Source organism: Salmo trutta, chromosome 3 (genome assembly GCF_901001165.1).
Source record: "Salmo trutta chromosome 3, fSalTru1.1, whole genome shotgun sequence".
NCBI lineage: Eukaryota > Metazoa > Chordata > Actinopteri > Salmoniformes > Salmonidae > Salmo > Salmo trutta.
Window position 1 is genome coordinate 50588502 of NC_042959.1, and position 12773 is coordinate 50601274.

Consider the following 12773-nt stretch of genomic DNA (forward strand, 5'->3'; position numbering starts at 1 on the left):
AGAAATACGCAACAAAGCGTCTAGTCGACCGTAAAACCACACGAAGAAGAATAAGAAGAAGCGTCAACTGTTTTGATTGGCTAAATAAAATATCAACCGGAAGTTACGTCAGAGATTATGAATTGAGAGGGATTTTGGCGTGAAATTAAGGGGGCACGATTCAACCTCCAAATACGTTTCGGCTGTTTTTGTCCGCCTTTACATTAGAATAAAATTCACAGGGAAGTCAAATACAATGCATAAAACACAGAAATGTCAAACAGGGTACTTCTATTAAGCATTTAGAGGTGTTTTGCTTTCTATAAACGTGTTCCGTTGTTTGCTACCCAGGAAATTGCTAACTAGCTAGCAAGCGTAGAGCTTTTGATTAACTGAAAAAACACAAATAAAGCGCATCACTTTTTTGACAAGTCAAGTGACTGGCGCAAAATGCCGGAGATAAAACTCAAGCACGTAGTGTCTTGCAGCACCGAAGACAATGTAAGTTGTCCAACTACTATCTAGACGAATTAGCTAATACAGTATTCGTAAGCCCGCTTGCTAGCTTCCTAAAGTGTTAGCTAGCTAAATTTGCTTGCTGTCTGATTGAGAGATGTCGACTGTCTAGCTCTCTACTGTATATAAGTACAGTCTGCACATGGCTTTTTTTCAGCCCACCAGAACATAATCATTGTGACAGTACTGAACAGTATTTGCATGCACCATTCGAAGTAGCTAGCTACAGTACACTTCCCAGTCATTTCTTGTTGTCAAAAAATGTATTTTCTTGAATGTAAACAGTAACACCCATTTCCAGTGATAACACCAGATGGTAATTGCAGATCATGGGGTCCTAGCTATTCTTGTTGTTTCCTTGCAGACTCACAAGGCTGACAACCTGCTGAGCTCAGACACATACAGAAAATGGAAAGCAGCAAGGCCAGGGGAGAAACAAACCTCCGTCATTATACAGGTAATAGGCTACTTCTCCTCTGCTCTGTGTTTTCATGGGATTGTGTAACAATTCACTGACTCCAATTCATACAGCAAATTTGTGGGTGTTAAATTCTCGATTTTGAGGTCAAAAGTGTTGTGAGTGTTATACCTTAGTGTTGACTCTAGTGAGGTTAACACCAGTGGGATTTACACGCGTGTCGTTACTCGACTGAGTTAATTTCTGTTAATTCTCTGAATGAAAAATACTTTGGAGTGGCCCATCATATTTCCCAGCATGCTTTGTTGCAGGTTGATTTTTTTGAATAGTTTGTTTTAATATAGACTGTATGTTTCTGCATGCACATTAATTAATTGATCTAAGACAAATAACGTGCGTTTTCCTATAATATTCCAATCTGTAAGTGGTTGGACTTATTGCACCCATACTGAGATAGATGGTTGTTCCAGTTTAGATGTTTTAGGTAGTCTTGTTTGATGAGTTCTTCACCATAGCATTTATTCTGAACGCAGATTGTAGATAATCAATTGTTGAATATATTCCCTACTAGGGGTGTAAGTAAACGTTAACATTTTTAAAAGTAATTGGGATTTTCAACCTTAAGAAAAACTCCCTAACTGAATAGCTACCACTAACAGGTCCCGATCGTCATCATCTTAAAGGGAAAATAAAAGTTGAATAAATACCTAACGCAACAAAAATCAAATCAAATTTTATTAGTCGCATGCGCCGAATACAACAGGTGTAGACCTTACAGTGAAATGCTTACTTCTGAGCCCCTAACCAATGCTGTAAAGATAGTAGGAGGGGAAAAAGCAGAGCAGCAGCTCAAATGTGAGTTGACAAGGAGAGGGGGGAGAGAGATAGTGACCAAGTCAACTTGTGCTGGTAGACTACTTATTGCTAGTTATTTATCATCTCATCTGATTACTTCAGGGCTCTTTAACCCCAGTTGGAGAACTACCCTCCTGTAGGTTTTCGCTCCAACCCCAGTTGTATCTACCGTAACCTGATTTGGTTTATCAACCAGATAATTATTATAATCAGGTGCTCTAGATTATAGTTGGAGCGAAAACCTACAGGACAGTAGCTCTCCAGGAACAGTTTTGGAGAGCCCTGGATTACACTGTACCTGTATTGACTGCATCAAACCAAGAGAAGCTCGTTAAGCCAGCTAGCTAGCAAATGTTAGCTAGGCTAATTGAAACTATATAACTTTAACTATACACTTTCTCCCCTTCTCAATCTTACAGTAACAACTCCATTCAGATTATTATGTAGCAGCCTACCTGTTGGCTCTTGGTGTTGTAGCTTGTCCTTCTCATTTAACTTCTTGTTCTGTCATTTTAATTCCATCTTCCATAGATATATATATATATATATAATTTTACTCTTAATTTGGCAAGTCAGTTAAGAACAAATTCTTATTTACAATTACAGCCTACACCGGCCAAACCCGGACAACGCTGGGCCAATTGTGCGCCACCCAATGGGACTCCCAATCACGTCCGGTTGTGATACAGCCTGGATTCAAACCAGGGTGTCTGTAGAGACGCCTCAAGCACTGAGATGCAGTGCCTTAGACCGCTGCGCCACTCGGGAGCCCAGTGGCTAATAATTTGCCACATGGAGGTTCTAGCTCTGACTTTAGCCTAGTGCCGGTTTGATGACTTGTGATTGGACGACAAAAACAAGCTACACGCGACACGTGAAAGGCAAGAGCAGCAGTAGCGATACAACTTTCTCTCTGCCGGAAGTGCGATGTAGACATCTACATTGTGAATTCACTTGGAATTGGAGGAGTGTTTCTTATAGTTTTAATGGAAACCGATAAAAAATTTCTGTTAACTGACAAGAAAACATTTCCAATTGTCACATCCCTACTCCCTAAAGCTTCATTCCAATAGGAATGACAAATTACTTCACAACCCAGCATATTCTGACTTGCAGATCTGATATAGCCAGGTTTTTCAAACCACAATGTTGGGGGGAAAACTAGGCCATAACTAAAGGCCTTATGAAATCTATAATGTATGGTCATGAAGGGTTTATAAAAAAGAAACGGAATGGAGCTAAGCACACAAAAAATCCAAGCAGGTTCAGTTTGCTTTCCACCAGACACAGGGAAATGAATTCACTTTTCAGCAGGACAATAACCTAAAACACAAGGCCAAATCTACACTGGAGTTGCTTACCAAGAAGACAGTGAATGTTCCTGAGTGGCCGAGTTACAGTTTGGACTTAAATCTACTTGCTAATCTATGGCAAGACCTGAAAAATAGTTGTCTAGCAATGATCAACAACCTTTGGCAGTGATTACAGCTGTGAGTCTTTCTGGGTAAGTCTCTAAGAGCTTTCCACACCTGGATTGTGCAAAAAAAAAGTATATATATATTATTATTATTATTATTTTTTTTTTTTTTTTTTTTTTTGCACAATCCAGGTGTGGAAAGCTCTTAGAGACTTACCCAGAAAGACAGCTGTAATCACTGCCAAAGGTGCTTCTACAAAGTATTGTCTCAGGGCTGTGAATACTTATGTAAATGAGATATTTCTGTATTTAATTTTCAATACATTTGCAAACATTTCTAAAAACATGTTTTCACTTTGTCATTATGGGTTATTGTGTGTAGTTGGATGTGAAAATACATCTATGTAATCCATTTTGAATTCAGGCTGTAACACAATAAAATATGGAATAAGTCGGGGTATGAATACTTTTCTGAAGGCACTGTATGTATTATAACACTGCATTGCCCTGTTTGTTTTTTCCTAGTTTGTCCTAAATAACCCATGCTCTTTCCCCATCGTTTCAGTTTGAGAAAGAAGAGCAGGTGTACAGCATAGACATAGGAAATGAAGGGTCTGCTTTTATCGAGGTTCTGGTGGGACACTCAACCTCTGTCAAAGACCAGGACTATGAGGTATGCCACCCCCTTACTGTATATTGTAGTACCTGTATACCTTGCTGATATCTACCACACTGAATGCACTGAGTGAAGGTACTAGTCTCTGCCTCTTATTATGGACAATGCATAGTTGTGGCTTTACAACCATCAGGTATAGTGTGCTGCTTAATTCCTAAGAGAACTTCTCACTGTCTCTCCCAGGTTTTGCTGCTCACGTCCTCCTTCATGTCCCCCATGGAGAGCCGTAACGGCACCAACATCAACCGCGTGCGCTTCTTTGGCCCTAACCAGCTTGTGAAGGCACACGCCCAGGAGAAGTGGGACCGCGTGAAGATTGTGTGTAGCCAGCCGTACAACAAGGTGAGCTGCACAGCACTAAGTGAGAACATTAGTGGACAGAGAGCATTGTGTGTGTATGTGATGCCACCTAAATCAATGTAAACCAGGGTCGTATTCATTAGGCAGCAAACGGATGGAAACAGGGTGGGACTAACTACACTTGTCCAATAAGAAACGTCCACTTTTGTTTTCCTTTGGCATCTCTTACATTCAGTGACTTGGAATTTGAGGTTACGGTAATTGGCCAGGCCAAGGTCACTGACATAATGGGGGGGGGGGGGGGGGTTGCTTCTTAATAAAACCTATTTGAAAAAAGCCATTACACTTAATTATTATCATGGCATTTCATTATTATTATTCAGGTTATTACTTATTAATGGGGGGGTTTGCTTCTTAATAAAACCTATTTGAAAAAAGCCATTACACTTAATTATTATCATGGCATTTCATTATTATTATTCAGGTTATTACTTATTAATGGAGTCAAAATAAAGACGTATGTCCTTTTCTGTTGGTTTTTCTTGCATATAAAGAAATTCTATACAGATCCTATTTCAACACAAAATCATTGAAATGAAGTCTGGTGGGTTTTCTACCACTTTCCCCCAAAATAGTCGCATAACGTCACAATCCGTGCTGCTGTCATTCGATGGCATTGGCATTTGTTTTTCAAAGAGATTACGCTGTAATGAGAGAAATAATGTAGCCTAAGCTACTGAAAATAGGCCTTTACAAGATTACATCATGACAGGAGTGTTTGATTTTTATTAAAGAGATGGAGTCCAGACAGGCTGCTTTAGGAAACATTCTGAATGGTCATATAGCCCTATAGAGCCCCACAGTGGTGTCCATAATACCCATAAAAACTTGGGGTCAAACCGGGAAATTGTTCCAATCGTTTTGGCACCATTCATTTTTCCCATTGCGTTTTTTATAAACACTTAAAATAATAGCTGTGCTTCGTGTAGGCTTACCCTGGCGTGACGTTTTGATAACCATGTAAATCTCTCTTGGACTTTTATCAATATATTCAGCTCTATTTACTCTCTAATTTCAAAGTTGACATTATGTGAAATTACCAATCCCTGCAAGCTCCTACACGTCATCTCTAGCTGACACCTTTGCTAACAGTTATTGTGTTCATTTTATATATATGAAATATAAAAAAATACTTTGTTGACTTCCTACTGTGGGAGGTGAAGAAAAAATTACCGAGAAGCCCAGCTGGGCACTTTACTACATTTGACATTTACAAGAAGCAGGACATATACACGACATATGCAAAAGTATGTGAACACCCCTTAAAATTAGAGGATTCAGCTATTTCAGCCACACCTGTTGCTGACAGATGTATGAAATCGTGCACATAGGCATGCAATCTCCATAGACAAACATTGGTAGAAGAATGGCCTTACTGAAGAGCTCAGTGACTTTCAACGTGGCACCGCCATAGGATGCCACCTTTCCAACAAGTCAGTTCGTAAAATGTCTGCCCTGCTAGAGCTGCCCTGGTCAACTGTAAGTGCTGTTATTGTGAAGTGAAAACGTCTAGGAGCAGCAACGGCTCAGCCGCGAAGTGGTAGGCCACACAAGCTCACAGAACAGGACCACCGAGTGCTGACACACTCACTAGAGAGTTCCAAACTACCTCTGGAAGCAATGTCAGCACAATAACTGTTTGTCAGGAGCTTCATGAAATGGGTTTCCATGGCCGAGCAGCCGCACACAAGCCGAAGATCACCATGTGTAATGCCAAGCGTCGGCTGGAGTGGTGTAAAGCTCGCCGCCATTGAACTCTAGGGCAGGGGAAACGCGTTCTCTGGAGTGATGAATCAAGCTTCACCATCCGGCAGTCCGACAGACGAATCTGGGTTTGGCGGATGCCAGGTGAACGCTACCTGCCCCAATGCATAGTGCCAACTGTAAAGCTTGGTGGAGGAGGAATAATGGTCTGGGGCTATTTTTCATGTTCGGGATAGGCCCTTTTAGTTCCAGTGAAGGGAAATCTTAATGCTACAGCATACGACATTCTAGACGATTCTGTGCTTCCAACTTTGTTGCAACAGTTTGGATCAGGCCCTTTCCTATTTCAGTATGACAATGCCACTGTGCACAAAGTGAGGTCCATACAGAAATGGTTTGTTGACATTTATGTGGAATAACTTAACTGGCCTGCACAGAGCCCTGACCTCAACCCCATCGAACACCTTTGGGATGAATTGGAACGCCCACTGCGAGCCAGGTCTAATCGCCCGACCTCACTAATGCTCTTGTGGCTGAATGGAACAAGTCCCCGCAGAAAATGTCCAACATCTAGTGAAAAGCCTTCCCAGAAGAGTGGAGGCTGTTATAGCAGCAAAGGGGGGCCGACTCCATATTAATGCCCATGATTTTGGAATAAGATGTTCAATGAAAAGGTGTCCACATACTTTTGGTCATGTAGTGTATTTCTATCAGTGCTCAGGCATACGTGCTCCGTCCACATTAACAGGACAGAGAAACCAGCCGCATGCTCATTTCTCAGATGGAGTGTGTATATGATGGTATGAAATAAACCAAAATGTATTTCTCACAAGTGTAGCAAGTTGTGATCTCCGCAAACGTTTCTACTCCGAGAATGAGAACGGTAAATTTCTGTGATTAGTACATGCATTAACAGAAATTAATGTAACAATGACAGGGATTGATGGTAAATTGCTTGTTTTAAAAATGGTAGGCTACCACATGGGTATTCATAAAAGTGCATTGCGGACGACACTGTGTGTATATATAGCCCAGGTTACTATTCTACTTTGGGGGGGGTAGGGGGGGCAGCAATTTTTTTAGTCTCGCCTAGGGCAGCATATCGGCCAGGAACGGGCCTGATCAGCGTTGATTAGTCTATAAATTAAGGAAGGATTACGTATCAAGTTATACCATGCCAGGTTGGAGAGGATTGGCGCATTGTCCATTTGACACATTAGTGCATTATAGGCCTCGGAGCCAGAACAACCTTGTCGACCTTTGTTGAATAATTAATGGTCAGACACATCCAACTTTTTTTATTTTTTATAACAATTAATTTATTTACTAGCAAGCAATGAAAATGTGCATTGTATAAAAGAAAGTCCACACATCAAAGCTTTTTTACTGAAGTGCCATAGCCTATAGCGCCCTACACCCCCACGCATCTAGGGATTAGCTGCTCAAACATCAAAGGACAGTTGGAAAGAGGAGATGTAGAACATTTAGTAGACACCGTTAGCAAAATATTTGCTTAGAATCATTAGTGAACACTCCCGCTATTAGGTAAAGTGTATCTGCATGAAAATGAAGTTAATAAAACATTTTATAAATCCTAAAATGAATGTGGATGACAATCTTCATCCATAACCGTCAGCTACACAGTTATTCAGTGACTGTCACAGCCCTAGTCTCAGTACAGTTCCTATTGTATACACTTATGAAAATGGTTCAGGTTGGAACGACATGACAACAAATGGCATTTTCCACCCTCAGAGCATAGCATACGGAGTGGCCTTCGTGAAGTTCCATTCACCACCAGACAAAAGTGATCCACCAACCACAACAACACCGGTAAGAGAAGCTCAGCCGCCATCTTTAACCTTCTTCTACATAACCCACTCCCCACTGAGACTAAGACTCAATAGACTCATTCAGTATATAACTAAACTCAGCAAAAAAAGAAACGTCCCTTTTTCAGGACCCTGTCTTTCAAAGATAATTTGTAAAAATCCAAATAACTTCATGGATCTTCATTGTAAAGGGTTTAAACACTGTTTCCCATGCTTGTTCAATGAACCATAAACAATTAATGAACATGCACCTGTGGAACGGTCGTTAAGACATTAACAGCATACAGACAGTAGGCAATTAAGGTCACAGTTATGAAAACTTAGGACACTAAAGAGGCCTTTCTACTGACTCTGAAAAACACCAAAAGAAAGATGCCCAGGGTCCCTGCTCATCTGCGTGAACGTGCCTTAGGCATGTTGCAAGGAGGCATGAGGACTGCAGATGTGGCCAGGGCAATAAATTGCAATGTCTGTACTGTGAGACACCTAAGACAGCGCTACAGGGAGATCGGACAGACAGCTGATCGTCCTCACAGTGGCAGACCACGTGTAACAACACCTGCACAGGATCGGTACATCCGAACATCACACCAGCAGGACAGGTACAGGATGGCAACAACAACTGCCCGAGTTATATCAGGAACGCACAATCCATCTATCAGTGCTCAGACTGTCCGCAATAGGTTGAGAGAGGCTGGACTGAGGGCTTGTAGGCCTGTTGTAAGGCAGGTCCTCACCAGACATCACCGGCAATAACGTTGCCTATGTGCACAAACCCACCGTCGCTGGACCAGACAGGACTGGCAAAAAGTGCTCTTCACTGACGAGTCGCGGTTTTATCTCACCAGGGGTGATGGTCGGATTCACGTTTATCGTCGAAGGAATGAGCGTTACACCGGGGTTGGTACTCTGGAGCGGGATCGATTTGGAGGTGGAGTGTCCGTCATGGTCTGGGGCGGTGTGTCACAGCATCATCGGACGGAGCTTGTTGTCATTGCAGGCAATCTCAACACTGTGCGTTACAGAGAAGACATCCTCCTCCCTCATATGGTACCCTTCCTGCAGGCTCATCCTGACATGACCCTCCAGCATGACAATGCCACCAGCCATACTGTTCGTTCTGTGCGTGATTTCCTGCAAGACAGGAATGTCAGTGTTCTGCCATGGCCAGCGAAGAGCCCGGATCTCAATCCCATTGAGCACGTCTGGGACCTGTTGGATCGGAGGGTGAGGGCTAGGGCCGTTCTCCCACAGAAATGTCCAGGAGCTTGCAGGTGTCTTGGTGGAAGTGGGGTAACATCTCACAGCAAGAACTGGCAAATCTGGTGCAGTCCATGAGTAGGAAATGCACTGCAGTACTTAATGCAGCTGGTGGCCACACCAGATAGTGACTCTTACTTTTGATTTTGACCCCCCCCCCCCCCCCCCCCCCCAGTTAATGTCTGTTGAATCTTGTTATGTTCATACAACTATTTACACATGTTAAGTTTGCTGAAAATAAACGCAGTTGACAGTGAGAGGACATTTCTTTTTTTGGCTGAGTGAATATTATAAAGCCCAAATGATTGCAGAGTTCAACTCGAGTTGAATTATACGTTTTCTGACCTTTTACATATACACTGCATTTGGAACGTATTCAGACCTCTTGACTTTTCCACATTTTGTTACAGCCTTATTCTAAAATGTATTAAATAGTTTTTTTCCCCTCATCAATCTACACACGATACTCCATAATGACAAAGCGAAAACAGACATTTTAGCAAATGTATAAAAATACAAAAACTGAAATATCACATTTACATAAGTATTCAAACCCTTTACTTAGTACTTTGAAGCACCTTTGACAGCTATTACAAACTCGAGTCTTCTTGGGTATGACGCTGCAAGTTTGGCACACCTGTATTTGGGGAGTTTCTCCCATTGTTCTCTGCAGATCCTCTCAAGCTCTGTCAGGTTGGATGGAGAGCGTCACTGCACAGCTATTTTCAGGTCTCTCCAGAGATGTTCGATCGGGTTCAAGTCCGCGCTCTGGCTGGGCCTCTCAAGGACATTCAGAGACTTGTCCTGAAGCCACTCCTGCGTTGTCTTGGCTGTGTGCTGTCGTGTCTGGACTATCATTAAATGTGAAGACTGTTATTTATCAAATCAATTCTCTGTGTAGATGTTATTACGTGATTAAACTAATCATGTAAACTTTGATTAACTAGGAAGTTGGGGTACCACAGAAAAATGTTGTTTATAGAGTGCCAATTTCCCGAATATAACTCTTTAGATATTTTCATATCAAAACAGTCGCTTATTAATGAATTGTTATTATTACCTCATCAGTTCTCATTACTGAACGTCGCAAACCTTTGGATATCTGCACAAACCCTAGCCTAAATCATGAATCGGCGATATACAAATTGGCTTAATTATTTAAAAAGAAAGGAGGACCAAGGCACTCTTCATATAATAGATTAAAATGCCTTTATTAGTATGGCATGTTCAATAGAAACAATGTTTTTAAAAATCTGACGCGTTTCGGCTGCATGGCCTTCGTCAGAGAGTACAAAGAAATAATACAATGTTCTCTTTTTAACAGCTTTTCCAATTAGCCCTAATTTGAAGAGGGAGTGGTTACAAGATTGATTGGACACACCTAGTAAGCAATACTATACACACTTTAAAGTGGAATACTGTAGCTATGTTATCATAAAAATACAACTCCAAGCTCGAAGTATCAGAACACTTCGAAAGGTAGTTCTAACCTTAAATATGGCTGGGAGAAGTGTCAAGAATAAGAAAGCAATATATTCCATTGTACACTAGAACACAGCAAAACATGAACAACAAGAGTCTAAACATAGCTGAGGGCAATTGAGCAAAATGTCCACTAGATGACAACAAATGGACCCATCACAACCCTACAGGAAGGGTGAGAAATCCATATCTTCATTTAAACCCGGGTATTTAGTGGCCTGTAGTTTGTAAATCCAAAAACTTTCCCTTTGGTTTAACTGTTTAAGACGGTCCCCTTTTCTAATAGAGGCCGGCCATAGCTTGTAGGGAGGCAGGGTTGCCATGGTGTAAGGACGTGTAGTGCCTTGCCATGGGGTAGTCGTCATTGCCTACCCGTATGGCATACTTGTGTTCCGCTAGGCGGTCTTGAAGGCGTCTCTTTGTCCGTCCAATGTAGAACACCTTGTACTGTGGACATTCCAATCTATAGATGACATGAGTGGTTTTGCAGTTAATGAAATGCTTGATGTAATACTCCATTTTGGAAGCTGTATCAACAAAATATTTTTTCTGTGCAATATTTCTGCAATGGTTGCACTGGTTACATTTAAAAGAGCCCTTGGGTTTGTGACCAAGCCAAGTTTTTTGAGTCACCCGGAAGATAACTGTGGACTAATTTGTCCTTTAGGGTAGGACATCTCTTAACGCTTATGACTGGTGGCTCAGGAAAGACTTGGCGTAGTAGCGTATCACTTTGGATGATTCCCCAATTATTTTGAATGATTATTTTAATGTTCTCTGCTTCAGTGCTGTATTTTGTAACAAAATACACTCTCTGATGCATCACGAGGCACTCCCCTTCGCAACAAGTTCTCTCTGTCAAGTAATCCAGCCCTCATACCTGCATCTTTCAGGACCTGAACGCTGTAGCCCCGATTCAAGAATCGATTCTCCAATTCAGCAGATTTGACACTATAGTCTGTTTCCTGATCGCAAATTCTGCGGACTCTTTGGAATTGGCCATATGGAATATTCTCTTTTAGCCTTTTGGGGTGAAAGCTGTCTGCCCTCAGAATGGTATTCCCATCTGTAGGCTTCCTAAAGATTGATGTGTGCAAACAACCTTGTCATTTTTACTGATGTCGAGGTCCAAAAAATGAACGTTATCCTTGCTGTACTCCATAGTTAGTTTGATGTTAGGGTTAATGCTGTTAAGGTATTGGTGGAAGGAAATAAGTTCATCTTCTGAGCCGGACCAAAAAAGGCAAACATCATCAATATAGCGTCCCCACCATATAATCCCGTCAAAGAAATGGTTATTAGAAGAATACAAAAATAAGTCATTTTCCCATTTACCCAAGTACAAACCAGCGTAGGAAGGGCTGTAGCAAGCTCCCATGGCACATCCTTTGACCTGTTTAAAAATACGGTCCTGAAAGATATAAATGTTATGATTAAGAGTCCATTCAGTCAGTGAGACGACAAATTCTGTAGGAGGCATCTCAGTTTCAGGTCGGGTGCTCAAGAAATGGTGCATAGCTGCCAAACCTTGTTCATGTTCAATGGTGGTGTATAGAGACTCCACATCCATGGTGACTAAAAAGGAAGCTGTACCTATATTAATCAATTCCTTAATTTTGTTCAACACATCTGTGGTATCTTGAAGATAGGCTGGGAGTGATGTCAGAAAAGGCTTAATAAAGTAATCAATGTACTTAGAGATGTGTTCTGTCAGACTTTCATAACCACTAATGACTGGCCTGCCTGGGGGATTTTCAAGATTTTTGTGGACTTTTGGAAGAAGGTAAAAAGAAGCCATACGTGGACTGCCATTGAAAAGAAATTTGAACTCATTGTCTGAAATGTAGCCATTCTCCTTAGCTTCTGTGAGGATCCCTTTCAATTCAGTTTTTAGGTCCTCTGTAGGGTTGAATAAAGAGATTGGTAGAATTCATCATTGTCTAATTGACGGTAGGCTTCTGTCACATATTTACTCCACACTACTGTAGCGCCACCTTTTGTCTGCTTTTTTAACCACAACCCGTTCATTTTTGGACAATGATTCCACTGCATCCCTCTCAGTCTTAGAAAGGTTATGTCGTGTTTGGTTGGAATCAATTTTACCCTTAAACAAATTCTCCACATCAAAATTCACCTTCTTGGCAAATATTTTTAGTGTGGCATTCTGGACGATGGGACAAAAGGTGGACTTGGGCTTAAAAGGTGTTTTTGAGGGAACAGAAACTGCCTGACCTGAGACACTGGCGTCTGTAGTTGGAGAGATGTTTTGCTTAT

At 41.5% G+C, this 12773-nt stretch overlaps 1 protein-coding gene across 3 annotated transcripts in view; it reads left to right on the plus strand.

Annotated features, from left to right (window-relative positions):
• Window positions 1-107: 107 nt before the first annotated feature.
• Window positions 108-12773, plus strand: part of LOC115177302 (DNA repair protein XRCC1-like) — a 34034-nt gene continuing 21368 nt past the window's right edge. For 2 of the 3 annotated variants that reach the window (XM_029737953.1, XM_029737960.1), the window contains exons 1-5: window positions 108-480; window positions 860-952; window positions 3751-3858; window positions 4045-4203; window positions 7681-7758. In XM_029737953.1, the coding sequence (XP_029593813.1) occupies window positions 430-480; window positions 860-952; window positions 3751-3858; window positions 4045-4203; window positions 7681-7758 (489 nt within the window). In that variant the 5' untranslated portion in view covers window positions 108-429. The remainder of the gene's footprint in view (window positions 481-859; window positions 953-3750; window positions 3859-4044; window positions 4204-7680; window positions 7759-12773) is intronic. The other variant, XM_029737969.1, reaches the window with a different exon arrangement.